Source organism: Dreissena polymorpha, chromosome 3 (assembly GCF_020536995.1).
Source record: "Dreissena polymorpha isolate Duluth1 chromosome 3, UMN_Dpol_1.0, whole genome shotgun sequence".
Classification (NCBI taxonomy): Eukaryota; Metazoa; Mollusca; class Bivalvia; order Myida; family Dreissenidae; genus Dreissena; species Dreissena polymorpha.
Window position 1 is genome coordinate 108030180 of NC_068357.1, and position 16747 is coordinate 108046926.

A 16747-nucleotide genomic window follows, 5' to 3' on the forward strand; every position below is an offset into this window, starting at 1 on the left:
TCTGTAAGTTTAAATTTTTACTTCAAACTTCAGGAGAAGTTTATGTCTTTAAGGTGGGGGAAGTGTAATACCCTGTATCCGAATACTATACACGTCCGAAATATGTACACTTAAGAATGCCTTACCTGTTAAACTTTAATAATCCAAATTTTCCTTGTTGTTATCTGGTTTAACAACCATTATCAAATGTTTGTTAAATCCAGTTAATGCTTTCTCCATTATTGAATATCCATTACTTGTAATTTGAATCGCCAGCATTGAATCGAACGCGGGTTAAATGTTCCAAAATGTCCGCCATTTGCAATGTCGAAGGTTATGACATAGCAAGTTAATTCTACGCGAATAAGTTATATCTTATCGAAGAAATGTGTTTTCCCAATGTTTATGTGTAGTATTATGACCTGTTAACTGTTTTATTGTTACAATGTTACTTATACAGTTAGCAGTCCTGTCAGATATTAATGCTGGTGGGGAACTATTTCAAGTATTTTTGCGCAATGCTTTCGCATTGCTTTCACTATCTGTTAGATGAAATATTATTATTATGATTGAGAAATGTAATGAAAGCATTGTATAGTTATGCATAATATTTTCTGAGCTTTTTATTGATGTAATGCTTTCTTGTTAGACTTGCAATGCTGTTAATGCAAATGTTGTTAATGTTGCTTAAACCGTTTTACATAGTTAAATACTTTCATGAAAGTCTGGCTCTGATTGGTCGCCAGCAACGCCCAGCCTCAGCAACTGCTTATAAATAGAGCTGTGGTTGATGATGAAGTCAGTCGTAACTCACTAGTCAGTAGTGACTTGACCCAGAATAGTCGCTCATTACTTAACAACCCATTTAAGATGTCAAAAGCCAACAAAGGTAAACACTAACATATACGACTCACTTACCTACGTTTAATCTACATCTGTATGTCATAGTTCTGACTAGTTCTAACTGACATTTTGCATCTGCATTAAATACTATTTAGAATAACTATAAAGAGTGACGACTAATTTCATCGCTTTATTTAATCTGAACTGCTGTTCAAATAGTTAATATCATACTTGTTGTTTAATTAACCACTCATAGTACTGTTTATATGGCAAACGTTAAGCTTCTGCCCTAATAAATAAATAGTTACAGAAACCATCCTGACTTCTTTTTAATGCGTTTGAGTTCTGAATAAATAAAATGCAACATCATCGATACCGCTCGGCTTACAATATGTTCATGTGCATCCATTGGCTTATGTCTTAATGGAAAAAAGTACTGTATTGTTTACAAACAAAGAACCCCCCTATATGTACAAAAAACAAGCAAATTTGTAGAATTGATATCCCCCGCAACATGTGCTTTGTTTGAGGATGGGTGCAAATCGGACGGATGAACATACTGACAGATGGATAGACGGAAGAGGCGGGGGATATATACTCATACCAAGTTTCAATGAAATCCGCCAAAGCACTTCCAAGATATGGCTCCGGACACAAAAGTGCCTATAGTAAAAAGCATTTTTTCAAGATACAAAGGGCCATAACTCTGTTTTTAACAGATGGTGTACAATGCCATTTGGCTTGCATCATCCTCTTATGCATATATATACTCATACCAAGTTTCAATGAAATCCGCCAAAGCACTTCCAAGATATGGCTCCGGACACAAAAGTGCCTATAGTAAAAAGCATTTTTTCAAGATGCAAAGGGCCATAACTCTGTTTTTAACAGATGGTGTACAATGCCATTTGGCGTGCATCATCCTCTTATGCATATATATACTCATACCAAGTTTCAATGAAATCCGCCAAAGCATTTCCAGGATATGGCTCCAGACACAAAAGTGCCTATAGTAAAAAGCATTTTTTCAAGATACAAAGGGCCATAACTCTGTTTTTAACAGATGGTGTACAATGCCATTTGGCGAGCATCATCCTCTTATGCATATATATACTCATACCAAGTTTCAATGAAATCCACCAAAGCATTTCCAAGATATGGCTCCGGACACAAAAGTGCCTATAGTAAAAAGCATTTTTTCAAGATACAAAGGGCCATAACTCTGTTTTTAACAGATGGTGTACAATGCCATTTGGCGTGCATCATCCTCTTATGCATATATATACTCATACGAAGTTTCAATGAAATCCGCCAAAGCAGTTCCAAGATATGGCTCCGGACACAAAAGTGCCGGACGGACGGACAGCCGGACGGACAGACAACGCCAAAACAATATCCCTCCGCCTCTGGCGGGGGATAAAAACACCTGTACTATCTCACAATTTCAAACTTTGTTTTTGATTGGCAATCCATTAACAACCACAACAGTTTATAAGGGTACCTTCTTTCTGTGAGTGCTGGTTAAAGAGGCGCTCGACTCGAGAGGTGACAATGTTTTCGAGCTTCCCAAGATGCTCCTCGATGCTCGGCTGGGAGCCCTCCGACACCGCCCTCAACTGCTCTTGTTCGTGCTGTCGCCGCTGCAGCTGCAGTAAAACATAAATTTAGCGTTTAAATATATACAGGCCACCACCAATACTGGTGATAATGTTCTTAAATAAATGGTTTGCCTGAATTATTATGTAGATAGAGGTAGTTAAGGCAAAATTAGAGTAACTATTGAAGTAATTCTTTCATATTCCAATTCGAAGATTATTATTGATTCCCAGACTTAATGTCTAACAATTGTTTGTTGAATACAAACCCTGTTCAACATGTAACAACTAAATAGCTTGAAATTAAAGATATAATGAACAAGAGATGTGTTTGTCAGAAACACAATGTCCCCTTATGCTTCTCTTTGAATTATTATTTTTTTTACCTTAGACAGGATTAAAACAAATTTTTCTAGTAAAATTCATTTGAATTAGTAATTACGTACCTGCTATCATATTACTTACCTAATCCGAAGGATCGTAATTCATCCGGAAACTTTCTGTTCAAAGAATCCCACACTTTTCATAAACCCGTCGGTCAGGTCAGAACGGTCACATAGTGCCGTGTAGCCGTATAACCAAAACGGGATATTACCCAGAATCACTCTTATTCCAATAAACAATATGAAAATATTAGACGAAGAGCCGGGTGGGAGGTGGGACTTACCGATAGCAGGTAAGTAATTACTAATTAAAATGAATTTTACTAGAAAAATTTGTTTTAATAGCTTAATTACGTTACCTGATATCATATTGCTGACATTGCAGCTGCGGCGGGAAGGTTCGCGAAAATCTCCCCATCACAGCGGAACCCATATCTCGGGTTCTCAGCTAATCTTCGTTATTACGGTATTAACTTAATTCACGGATAAGCGTAATATACCTATGCCGTAGAAGATACTACCGTATGTGCAACCACAAGGGGGCCCAACAAATACAAGTTGTCCTGTTGGCACTCCAGAGAACGAAGATAAAAAGATGAAAAAGTGGTCTGATTCCTCCAGAAAGCAGCTTAAAGCACGTCAGAGAGTGGGGTATGATTAATATATGCCCACGAAGCCGACATTGCTCGTAATTCATGCGGTCTTATCTTAAAAAGGGATGAATCCCTTGAAGAAAGAGAAGAGTAAGCCCTTTTTATAGTCGAGGCTACCCTACGGGAAATAGAAGCCGCAGACACATCGCCCCCCCCTTTTAAGGGAACGAAGAGTCTCTTGCGAGAACCTCGAATAGACTTAAGTCTACTAAGATAGAACTTCAAAGACCTGACAGGGCAGAGGAGTCTATCTTCATCTTCATTTCCACAAGTTCTAGAAAGACTTGGGACCTTGAAGGGTTTAGAAGCCATTGAGGGGAGTTGATTTTTAGCAAGGAATCCTGGCTGACACAACAAAGTGACAGAGCCATCGGAGGAATCAAAACGAAGATGGCTTTCTTCGATAGAAAGAGCATGAATTTCACTTCTACGTTTGGATGAAGCCATGGTAAAAAGGAAAACGGTCTTCCAGGTTAGGAACTGTAAAGAAGCCTGATTAAGGGGTTCATAGGGAGCTTTAATAAGCGATCCAAGAACACAAGCCAAATCCCTTTTGGGGGTAAGAGAACGAGACACAGGACGTTTAAGTTCCATGGCTCGGATCAGTTCCGAAATGGCTGGGTCAGCACAGACTTGTGATGACTTACGAAAAGCCAAGGTATGCGAAAGCACAGATCTGTATCCTTTGATGAAGATAAGAGAAAGTTTCTTATCATCAAAGAGATAGATTAGAAAAACCACTATGCGTCTAGCAGAGGGATTGAGGGGGTAAATTTTCCCTCGAACACACCAATAAGAGAAGAGTTTCCAGCGAGCATCATAGACTGTTCTGGTGGACTTTCTCCTTGCAGAGGCAACAAGCGTTGAAGCCCTGACAGAAAAGCGTTTCTTCTGCAGGGATTGCCTGATAACGGCCAGACGTGTAAGTGGAACATGTCTGAGTCCACTTGAAATCTGCCTCTCTGAGATAGAAAATCTGACCTGTGCGGGAGTTTCCTGGGAAATTCGCACAGGAGACCGAGAAGGTCGTTGAACCAGGATCTCCTGGGCCACAAGGGGCTATCAGGAGGATCCGGCAAGAGCTCACACTGATTTTCCCTAAGATTTGGGGAATTAGAATGGGTGGGGGATAAGCGTAAGCGTCCAGTTGATCCCAATCGAACGAAAGCGCGTCTACCGCCCACGCTGCTGGTTCGTACACTGGACTCACATACAGAGGAAGTCTGTGGTTGTCTCTGGTCGCAAATAGGTCGACCAGTGGATAACCGAATGTGAGGAATATCTGGTTGGCCACTTCCTGATGAAGTGTCCACTCCGATGGAAGTAACTGGTGTTTGCGAGACAAACCGTCCACCAGGGCGTTGAGACGACCTGGTATGTGTTTGGACAAGAGAGAGACGTTGAGGCTCTTGCAAAGAACAAGTAAGCTCATTGTTTCCAGATACAGGGAGTGAGAGTGTGTACCGCCCTGTTTCTGGATGTAAGCCACGACTGATGTATTGTCTGTCGATACCATCACACAGGAGTCCCGAAGATGTGATTGGAATTGAGAAACAGCTAGAAAGACTGCTGGCATTTCGAGATTGTTTATGTGCAGGAGAGACTCCTGAGGAGACCACAATCCTGATAATGTCAGGCTGCGGGGTTCCAGGTGAGCGCCCCAACCTTCCATGCTTGCATCCGTTATGAGATGTAAAGAAGGTTGCGGGGGAAGAAGCGGTACTCCTGCAAACAGGGTCTCCTCGTCTAGCCACCATTGAAGGTGGGGGACTAAGGACGGAAGGATGGGAATCTGTGTTAGCAGATTGTCTGGAGACCATTTCCATCGAGCTGAGAGATAGTGCTGAAGAGGACGTAGGAAGAGACGTCCCAACTGCACGAAGTCTGCTACAGAGCTCAGAATACCGTTGAGTGAGAGGAAATCTTGAGCTGTGATATGACATTGGGACAGCACCCATCTGACCTTCAAAAGGAGGTCTGATACACGTTGCGGTGAGACCCTGACCCGATTGATGTGGGTCCGAAAATTCATTCCCACGAATATGAAATCCTGAGAGGGAATGAGGTCTGACTTGGCTGCATTGAGGAGTCCTAAAGAGAGGAGCTCCTTCCAAGAGAACTCTAGGTGTAGCAGAAGCAGTCGACAATCGAGCTGGCTTAAGAGCCAATCGTCGAAATACTGAAGCAGTTGAACCCCGTGTAATCGGAGGTGTGCGCCCACTGCGGCCATGAGTTTGGTAAAAACTCGTGGAGCTGTGGCCAATCCAAAGGGCATCGCCCGAAACTGGTAGACCTGGCCTCGAATGCATCTTCCAGGTCCAAGGAAACCCCCCAGTGCATGGGTTTGATGGAGCGCTGAATGAAGGCAGGAGTCTCCATCTTGAAAGTAGGTTTGACTAGAAACGTGTTGAACACTTTTAAGTCTATGACTGGTCTCCAGGAGCCGCTTTTCTTTTGAACAAGGAAAAGGCGACTGTAAAATCCTGGAGAACAAGGGTCGTGAACCCTTTCTACCGCCTGTTTTTCCAGGAGTCCGAGAATGGAGTCTGGAAGTTGTGGATGCGGAGATACCAGATCTATTGGGACGCGAGAGAGTGGGGGCCTTTTTTCGAATTGAAAAGTGAGGCCTTGTGTGACGAGAATGAACCCACGCGTCCGAAGTTATTTGGAGCCATCGATTTGCGAAGTGCATAAGTCTGGCCCGGACTGGTACCTCCGGCATCGGAGGTTGTGGCGGTAGAAAGGGGTATGACCTAGGGCTGACCTTTAGGAGGTCCACCCTTGCCGGAAGAAGGATTAAATGACTTCTTGTCCGCATTGGGTTTGCCCTTACTCCAATTTTGGTTTACAGAAGGCTTCCGATAGGAAGATGTTCTGTTCTGAAAAGGAGGCCTATTTGTGGGCTGACGTGGAGCAGACGGACGCTTAGTAGGGAAACTGTCCCTTTTAGCGTTCTTGGCCGGTGGGGCTCCTGGGGGCTTAGAAGCAGGGCGCTTAAAAACCACAGGGCGCTGACCAGAGTTGCTCCTAGCTAAGGAGGCATGTATCTGATCTTCACGATCAGCAGTAAGTGCCGACTGCATCCTCCCTCTGAAAAGAGAATCTGCTGTTAGTGGAGCAGTTTGAAGGGAGTTAACGCCTGTTTCCAAAAGGAAATTATTGGGGAAGGAAGAGAGGATGAGGCCTCTCCGAAGCCTTAACATCTCAGACATAGACGACGCAGCATTGAGATAAACACTGCGTAGTACGTGAAAGATGTATCAACAAGGCACGGAGCTCCTCTGGGATTGAATCAGAGAGCTCCCAAACCAAGTCTAAGGCTGTGGCTGCCATGAGATCTAGCTGGTTAGCCAGACCTATGGAACGGCGTTCTCTCAGCTCCCAATTTTCCAACAGGGAAAGAGGGACTGCTGTATGAGTAGATGATGAAGGCATTGTAAGTGACAGCTTACTAATGTCAGCATCAGGAACCGGAAGTTTGGAAAGGTCCAAACCGGTAGAAGGGTCGGGTACAGGGGCCTTATAACTTTTCCCGCCGTCCATCTGTTTAGGCTCCGTCAGCTCCTTAGGGGCTTTCCATGGAGATGGCTTATTGGCTGGCTCAAGTGACTGGAAAACAGCCATTGTGGAAGTGCCAATAGGAAGGCGGAGATCCACTCGGGAAGTCGCCTTACTTATCCTGCCAGGCTCTCGTCTGCGGGCTACCTGTTCTGTAACGGTAACCGCAGATCCTGTGAGAGACAAGGAAGGGCGGGGGCAGAAGTCCTCATCTAAGGTATTGAACATTAGTTCGTAAACCTGATTGATGGAGGCCAAATAATAAAGTTCGGCCTCATTAGACTCCGAACCCGCCTCAATCGAACCGTCTGCGGGAGCATTGGATTGATTGAAACCGGTGGATACAGAAGTAGGAATACTAGATTCATTCGCTTCTATCATGAGAGAATCGTTTTCCGGCACCATCAAAGATATAGCTGGTGAGTTAGGTCTATCAGAGATCAAGTCAGCAGACTCACTTTGAATACCAGCGGCCGCTGGTAAAGGATCAGTCGAAAAAGGGACAAAAATTCCCGGCGACTGTTGGATCCACAAAGTATTGGGATTTGATGGTGTAGCGGCAGCCCAGGGTAAACTTCTATGCAATGTGGAAGAGACCCGTGGGGCTGAAAACGCAGCCGAAGTGGTTAGATTAACCCCTGTACCTTGAGCCTGATATGTATGCAAACTAGTTTGAATACAAATTATGCTCAGTGGTTGTAGGAACGGCTGAAGTGTGTGTTGAGGCCAAAATAGAGGCCGACACACGTGGAAGGGCGTCAATAGATTCCTCAGAGAAGGATCGACTAGGGGACCTAGGAGTCCGAGAGCGCCTAATAGAGGAAGGTCTATGTCCCTTATCCCTGCGATGCCGAGACACTGTTCGGCGGCGCTGGGAATGATGTTTCCTGATCAACGTCTCCCAGAGCGCTGGCGTGATCGCTCTTTACGAGGCAATCTACGCCGAGAAACACTCGGTGAGGGTGATAATGATGAGGGCTAGTTGAAGTAGACGATGAGCCCGAGGTGGAGGAGTAAACAGACTGGGCAAATTTTGTCCGGTGTCGTCACCAGGCAAGGACCGATGCATGGCATCTCCTAATGGCATATGGTCAAGATCGCGTGGTGAAAAGTCCCGACAAACGGAACTTTCCCTACTTTGATCTGAACAATGCATGTTGCGTCTACGACTCTTAAAAGGTCGACGCTTGATGGCCCAGGTATCTGCAGACCAATGCTCACAGAAAGGGCAGCAGTTATCCTGGGTACATCCTGCACACGACAGGCAGCTACCATGGTTGTCCCATGCTGCCCTTATGTGTCCACATGAGCCACGTGTTTAAGGCATATTTTGCCTTGAACAAAGAAACAAATACACAAAACAATACAGAAATAAACGGATATATATACGGAGAATGTTTTAACGCAATACAAAAACTTCTCTATTCTGTTAAACAGAAGAATCCAGCGAAACAGAAGCAACACTTAAGTAAATAACAAAAATGTCGGCCTTTGTATAACACATCCGGAATAAGAGTGATTCTGGGTAATATCCCGTTTTGGTTATACGGCTACACGGCACTATGTGACCGTTCTGACCTGACCGACGGGTTTATGAAAAGTGTGGGATTCTTTTGACAGAAAGTTTCCTGATGAATTACAATCCTTCGGAGTAGGTAAGCAATATGATAGCAGGTAACGTAATTAAGCTATTAAAACAATATACGCAGATTATTCAAACCGGGGGTAAAAAATTCATCGCAACTTTTGTCAGTCGTTTAAACAAATTAGGTAAAAGTGCTGGGACAAACTATGGGTCCTCACATTATAATGCAGGCTCAGATGTGAAACAAGCTCATAAACTTCAAAATAAACACAAACATTAACATGCATGGGTTAAAATGATGTCTTTAGTCACACTGAATTTAGGTCATCACAATTATAACTAATAGGAAATAATTTGTGATTTTCAATTTTGAATTACCATTTAATAATGGTCTGGGCCTGTATTCGCCATCCAATTCTTAGACTTAAGTAAAGAATAGCTTAAGACCAAATAAAAATACCTCATAGTTTGTATATAAATATCAGGCATTGAAGAATCCACTCGACCGCTCGCATATGCGAGTAAAGTTGACGGTCGGGCGAGTAAAGTTTGTTAATACTCTACCTACTGGGCGATTGCTGTTTTTCAAGTTGAGAAATATAAATTCAGTTCAAGAACTCAAGCCACATCGATACAAATTGCGAACAATTTTTCGAACGAACAAAAAATAGGTTAAGTACACAAAGAAACTGCACTTTCGTTTTGACAATGAAAAATGAAGTCATGGGCACAGTAAAAATAATTCTCGAAATCGGCTGCGCTCTTTTCGTAGGTGTCAGTGCTCTTAGCTAATCGATTAAAAGTGAAAAAAAAGTTAAATATATTGGTCATTCTGTGAAGAATAAACAGATTAATTTGTGATCAGAAGCCATAGCCAAAATTTACCATATTGTAACCATTTGTCAATCAAGCGTGTCTTTCGGTAAAAGTTTGTCTGAAATATTAAAAATCAGTATGGAAAAGGGTTCTATTTTAAAATATCTGCAAGGTGGTGGAAACAGGGAACAGAAAGAAAGGTCATCAAAACGAGAAGTGGAAAGAATTGAGAAAAGGAAACAGGTGCAGAAAACGAAGAAAAGAAAATAAAATTCATCAGATAATGTAGTTAATTTTCTTGCAGTTTAGTGTCACTGTGTTACGTAGGTTAAAAAGGTTCTGATTGATCATAACTTTAAATATAGATACATATTTTTTTTAATGCAGGGTGAGTAGATTAAAGTGATGGGCGAGTGGATTGTCAGGCCTACTCGCCCTGCAGGGCGAGTGGGTCTGGAAAAAATCTTCAATGCCTGTAGAGAGAGAGAGAGAGAGAGAGAGAGGGAGGGAGGGAGGGAGGGAGGGAGGGAGGGAGGGAGGGAGGGAGGGAGGGAGGGAGGGAGAGGCAGAGAGGGGGAAAGTAAGAGAGAGAGTGAGAGAGAGAGAGATTTTAATTCACAAATGATCATAGAAATAATATTTTCAAGAGTGGCGCAGTGAATTGAAATCGATATTCCACCGAATCCAACAAATTTTCTTTTTATTTTATGCTTTTTTTTCACAGTTAATGTACATTGTTAAAGCGAGTATATACGATTTTGTCAAATATTTATTAATTTATATAAAATATGTAAAAAACTTATTAAACATATGTTTAATATAAATTGAAACAAAAGTTAAGAAGAACATGTGTCGAAAAATGCGAAATAAGCCAGATATTTAATTCTGAAATCGAAAAATGCTGTACAGTCGAATTCGCCAACATGTAAATCATGCATGTACGATGTCAATCTAAATTTAATTTAACGGTTAATTTAAAATTCCTGCAATGATAATTATTCATACGACACACGAACACTAACTCTGATCCTAATAAAAACATGAATGCGTCTGTTATTGTAGGAAAATATGTACGCAATATCTTCGTCACAATCGGCTTAGGGCGCTTATTTGTATTTGCTGCATTTTATTAAATTCGTCTTCAATGAATATTTTTTCTTGCCTATTTTGTGTTATTGTAACATATTTTATCAATATATTACAATTTAACACATATAAAAAAACGTATAATCTCGCTTTAAAGAGTTTAACTAAAGAATTTCGCTGAAATAATGACGTCATTTTACAGTTTCACAGTAAACAGTGAAAATTTTTGATAATTGTCACTGATAATTTTCACTGTTTGAACAGTGAAATTATCAGTTTTAATTCACTGACATTTCTCTTTAAACCATCAGAAAGCATAATACATATATATATATATATATATATATATATATATATATATATATTGCTTATATCATTAAAATATTGCTTTTAACAAATAAAAATACAATTAAAGGTGCCAACTGCCACACTTGACTTAACTTCAAGTAGTTTTAGTACCGGTATATACAAGTTTTAAGATTATTCTCTATTTTAAGACTGCAGTCTAAGAATCAGTTTGTGAATATGGGCCCTGTGCCTCTTTCTGGGAGAAAAATAAAGTTTATGCAAGTGTCATCCCAGATTAGCCTGTGCAGTCTACACAGGCTTATCAGGAACAACACTTTCTGCATAGACCGGATTTTCCCTAAAAAAAAAGATTCCTTTAAACAAAAAATATACCCCCTCTTCTTCGAAGGGGGGCATAAATATACCATAATAAACCATTAACTGTTGTCCCTGATTAGCCTGTACATGCATGAGCCCAGATTTCCAAAAAGGAGGCTCATAAATATAACAATTTTGAAATAATTTGAAATGTTCAGTTTCCAGTTAACAATAATTGGTTATTTTGAGGTGAAGAATTTCACAATTAGTGTCCTACATGATAATTTGCAGTTCATGGAATGCTGTGAATTAAAAGGAACTGCCTTGCTTATTTTTTTTGCAGGTTACTTATACTTGAACCTCAATCAAGGACAATGGGACTTGATTAAAAAATCCAGTTAAGGCAAACAAAAATCATCGTTGATAAGCATGTGCAGACTGCACAGGCTAATCTGGGAAGACACTTTACGCTCATGCCCATTTTCCCACAACAGGGCTGACTTGTAAATAAGAAATACATAATCATCTGTTAAATACATTTCTACTGTACCTCAAGGTAGTTTTCATGCTGTTCCGAAATGTTTCTACGCAGCTGATCCAGCTGATGTTGTTGTCGCTCCATGGCCTGCAGAATACTGCCTACGCTGGTGTGCAGCTGAAATATGGGGGGGGGGATCCAATTAAATGAAAGAAAAGACAACTTTATAGACATTTTTAACGTTTTCTGTGTAGATTGGCGGTGTTCTGTTTAAAGTGTAGTACCTGATTGATCTGTGTGAAATGCACAGGCTTAATCTGTGAGAACACTTTACGCACATGCATTCAACCCCAATGAGCATGGAACTTTTGATATTTTTCATTTCGTTGATTTGCTGCCATTTTCAAAAGCATTTCAGTGATATCATGGCGGTAATTTAACCAATTCACACTTTTCCTTAGATACCGATGAGCAGCAAACAACATAAAACCTCAACAGACTGCGAGTAACTCGCAGGCTGTTCTGGTTTTATGTTGTTTGCACATAGCCCTTTTCTCTTTACTTTTTAGTGACAAACGGTTAAGTAAACATAAAATTATTATCCTTTTTTTTATTTACACACTTGCAACTTATAAATTTAAAGGAAACCTTTTTCAATTCCTTTTGATCAAACACTTCACGGACAGTTTCTTTATGAATTTCTCGTATCTCAACTGGTCTCTGTTCACTGAAAAATACAAGAAAACAAATGAGCCACACTCTGTGAAAAAGGGGTTTAATGCATGAACGGAAAGTGTCGTCCAAGATTAGCCTGTGCAGTCTGTACAAGCTAATCAAGGACGACACTTTGAGCCAAAACAAGATTTTTTCTAAGAAGAGACTTTCTTTCAAAGAAATACAAAAGCCAAAAGTGTCACCCCTGATTAGCCTGTGCGCCGGCTATTCTGGGATGACACTTTAGGCCACGGCTTTTATATTTCTTGGTTTACAAAACCGCCGACCCTAATTTTTGGAAAAAGGGAAAAAAAATAAAATCGGAAAATCGTCTTTTTTTAAATATTTTATTCCCGACCGCACTGCAAAACGAGCGAAACGAGAAAAAAAACGATCCGGTTTGAGTACGGTTGCGAATAAAATCAAGTAAGTACAATCAACGATTGGTTCACATATATTGCAGAGATCGGGATATATTTCAATGTGACACATTATGTACCAGTCCTTTTATGGGCACTTCTCAAAATTTATTTCGGGTAAAAATTACAGACAATAAGAAAATCAGCGTCAGTAAAATGTCGACCCCATCAAAATTTATTTCCGAGTCTGTGACGCAACTATATTGTTTAACATGTTAATTATATTAAACAAACCCGATAGTATAGTAGATAAAAAAGTATTTGATAATTAGTATAAATAATCCAATAAAACACTGCCATTATTTACGATATATGTGTTTAGGAATTTTGTAAACACGTCCGCCATAGTTTATAGGAACTGTACAGAAAGTTTGGAAATCGGAACAAATCGGTATATCTCGGAAAATCATTGATAAATGTATTTGTCGTTTCAATGCTTAGGGCCGAGTAATTTCGGCAAATCGGAACTCAACTTGCGTAAATCACTAGCTCAATTAACCATTAAACTCCGCCTCCGTTCTCGGCAAAAGATTCGAAGGCGGAGCTATGCACGTGCTTTTATAAAATTTGAGGATTGCAATTGAGAAACAAACACACGATTGGTTCGGCATGTTGATTGCTAGACAAAGGAAGCCTTTTTTTCGGCGCGAAATTTGTCGCTTTATTGCTTCCGACAGAAAGCGGCTTTCCTTTGATGACGTCAAACTGTCAATTCACACAGACTGCACATTTTCGGAAGACTAACTGACTCCTTGTTTACAATTCCGGTAAAAAAAAACACTTGCTAACATTAAACTTTGGATTAAATTATCAAAATAAAGCAAAAGCGAAGTTGACAAATATGATTAAATTAATTCGCATCAGTTCAAATAAGACGTTTTGCGTTGTAAATCAACGAGTTTTCATGACAACAATAACTTTGACAAACATTACCGCGACGACGCATGGTTCGATCTACCTCGATTTTTTTTCATGTACGATCTCATAAGTCGAGTAAGAGCAAACACATACCGGGTAATTTGTGTATGAGTAGTTTATCTTATATAAGATTTATGCAACGGGCATTGCATTGTGTAATGAAGCGCATCGAATTATGGAAATGAAGCGCAGTTTTTCGTTTTAATGGGAGAAGAACGCATGTCATGTAATGGAGTGTTTAAAATTGCCTGATGTTACAAAAGGTGCTTTTAGGACTCATTTCATTTGAAGATATAGATGTGTTTCATTGCATAATTTGATTTTTTGTCTCTGTGTTAAGGTTATAAAAGATATGTTGTCTTTGTTCTGATGTTATTAGTATTAACTTTTTTTTCCGATGTTTTTTTTTTTTTTTTTTTTCGACCGCCCGATGGACCATTTTCAAAATAATTTTTGTAAACCAATAAAAAAAAAAGTCGTGGCCTTAGGCAAATGCATTAAACCTCCTTTACATAGAGCGCCGCTCAAATAAATTTAAAAAGAAACAAATATTGTCTTTGCTGATCAATCAATTAACAAACAAATGAGAATGAAAACACCACTCTCATGACATATAAAATCAGAATAAATTGTTATGACAAATTTAAGCAAAATCAAATCTTATGAAAAATGTAAGCAATGTTTGAATGATGCAATTCATGTAGAAATACAATACTTACCCGCCACCCCCCCTTCCAAATGTTTCACATGTCCTCTTTGAAGGCTAATATATTTCATATACTTTTTTGTTAAGAGCTAAAAGTTCAGTTGAACTACAATTTGTTGCATGATGTAAATAATGAGTCAGAGGCCTCATGACCACAAACATTCTCCAGCATCATCATAACCATAATTGGAAATACTCAACCAATGAAAACCCAGACTCAGCTGTAACAATCAATCTGATTGGTCAATATTTTGAGTTGGTTACCGTGGAGAGGCAGAGAATCCCGCTCCAGCCACTGGGGCCACCATGGGTCCTCTCTTGTCTTCCAGGCTGCAATTGTAATTTAGTGGCACTCTGTAAAAAGGGGGTTTAATGCATGTGCTTCCACACAGACTTATCAGAGAGGACACTTTCTGTCTAAACTTGATTTTTGCTAAAATGAGACTTTCTTGAAACGAAAAATATCATAAAAGCGGAAAGTGTCACCCTGATTAGCCTGTGATGAATGCATAGGCTTATCTGGGACAACACTTTATGCACATGCATTAAACCCCTTTTTCAAAAAGCACAGCCCAATTATATGTGGTACCAAAACATTTAATACTTATTTTATAACTTCTGTGATAACATCCAAAAATAAAGTTCACTACAATTTTACAACTTAACAAGTGTTCAGCGGTCGGAGACATATGCCCCCCATAAACAGGGCTTTGAACTAGTGACCACCATTGCAATAGAAGTGATCTACTGTCAAAGGACAAGGCAAAGTATCAAGCCAATCGATCAATTGGTTGTTGAGTTATTGATATGAAACGATTTTCACACTAAGTGTTATAGTTACACCTTGACCTTTGACCTAGTGACCCGAATTTAAATAGGGGTGATCTACTGTCTAAGGCCAATGCACATGTGTAGTATCCAGACAATCGGTTAATCCGTTGACCAGTTATTGATTGGAAACCACTAAGTGTGATAGTGACCTTGACCTTTGACCTAGTGACCTCAATTTCAATAGGGGTCATTTACTTCCAAGGCCAATGCACATGTGAAGTATCAAGCCAATCGGTCAATTGGTTGACGATTTATTGATTGGCAATGATTTTCAAACTTAGTGTGATAGTGACATTGACCTTTTACCTAGTGACCCCAATTTCAAACAGTGTCATCTACTGTCCAAGGCCAGTATACATGTGAAGTATCAGGCCAATCGGTCAATTGGTTGAAGAGTTTATTGATCAGAAACGATTTTCACACTTAAGTGTGACAGTACCCTTGACCTCTGACCTTGTGACCCCAATTTCAATAGGGTCATCTTCTGTAAAAGGTCAATGCAATCAGTGAATTGTTGACTAGTTATTGATCTGAAACAAACTGGTCAACCAACATTCAGACTGCTCTACCGACACACAGACCGACCGAAATCCTGCAAAACAATATACCCTTTCTTTCTCGAAGAGGGGCATAATCTGTTTTTAATTGCATTTAAGAATAATTAAAACCTTTCATTTTTGTATGACTTACAGAAAATGTAAAAAAAGAATCACTTTTTTTATCAAATATAAACTAGAGCTTTCCTACAGAAGTGAAATAAAATAACCCCACACCGCTTTTTCACAGGCATAGGGGCCATACCCATGGCAAAGTTCAAACAAATATTACAGTAACTGTGAAACATGTGGACAACTGCAGGCAAGAATTGAGTATTGCATATCTGCACTTCATGATGATGACATATTCTTAGTTTGAATTAATTTGCTTGAGAAATTCAGAAGTAGTTTGGTCAATAAAAAATTTGGCATACAACTCAGAAACATGAGGAGTGCTGGGCATGTAGTATCTTGTCTACACTTCATGGGGATTCCATATATGAGTCACACTCTGTGAAAAGGGGGTTTAATGAATGCGTCCTATATAAGCCTGTGCAGTTCGCATAGGCTAATCAGGACAAACACTTTGAGGCGGAAAGTGCTGTCCCAGATTAGCCTGTGCAGTGTGCACAGGCTAATCTGGGACAGCACTTTACGCACATCCATTTAACCAAATAACCCAGGGGTTGTATTCCAGAAGTTAAATTTTATTCTTATCTTTAAATTGGGAAATTTTCTTAAGTGTTTCATTTGCAATAATTTGGCATCAAGAATTACATCAAAATAACATCATTATGTCAATGTTATTTTAGGAATACCAAAAGAAACATGTGATTCCTTATCTAGTAAAGAAAAATAAAACATTGTAATTTTGAACTTAAGTGAAATTATTTAAGAAATAACTTGAGATGTTTCTGGAATACCACCCCAGGTCATAACTCCTAAATACCCCCTCTCAAACTTTTATTTCCGGGTAATAACAAATTTGCTTGCAGGGGTATACAAATCTTCATGTGGATGACTTTTATAACAAACCAACCA

At 39.8% G+C, this 16747-nt stretch overlaps 1 protein-coding gene across 1 annotated transcript in view; it reads right to left on the reverse strand.

Annotated features, from left to right (window-relative positions):
• The window catches only part of LOC127870922 (enhancer of mRNA-decapping protein 4-like), a 143949-nt gene that overhangs the window by 29913 nt on the left and 97289 nt on the right, over positions 1-16747 (reverse strand). The window contains exons 22-25 of the mRNA XM_052413498.1: positions 14604-14669; positions 12231-12309; positions 11655-11759; positions 2324-2468 (exon numbers count right to left, since the gene is read on the reverse strand). Of these exons, the coding sequence (XP_052269458.1) occupies positions 2324-2468; positions 11655-11759; positions 12231-12309; positions 14604-14669 (395 nt within the window). The remainder of the gene's footprint in view (positions 1-2323; positions 2469-11654; positions 11760-12230; positions 12310-14603; positions 14670-16747) is intronic.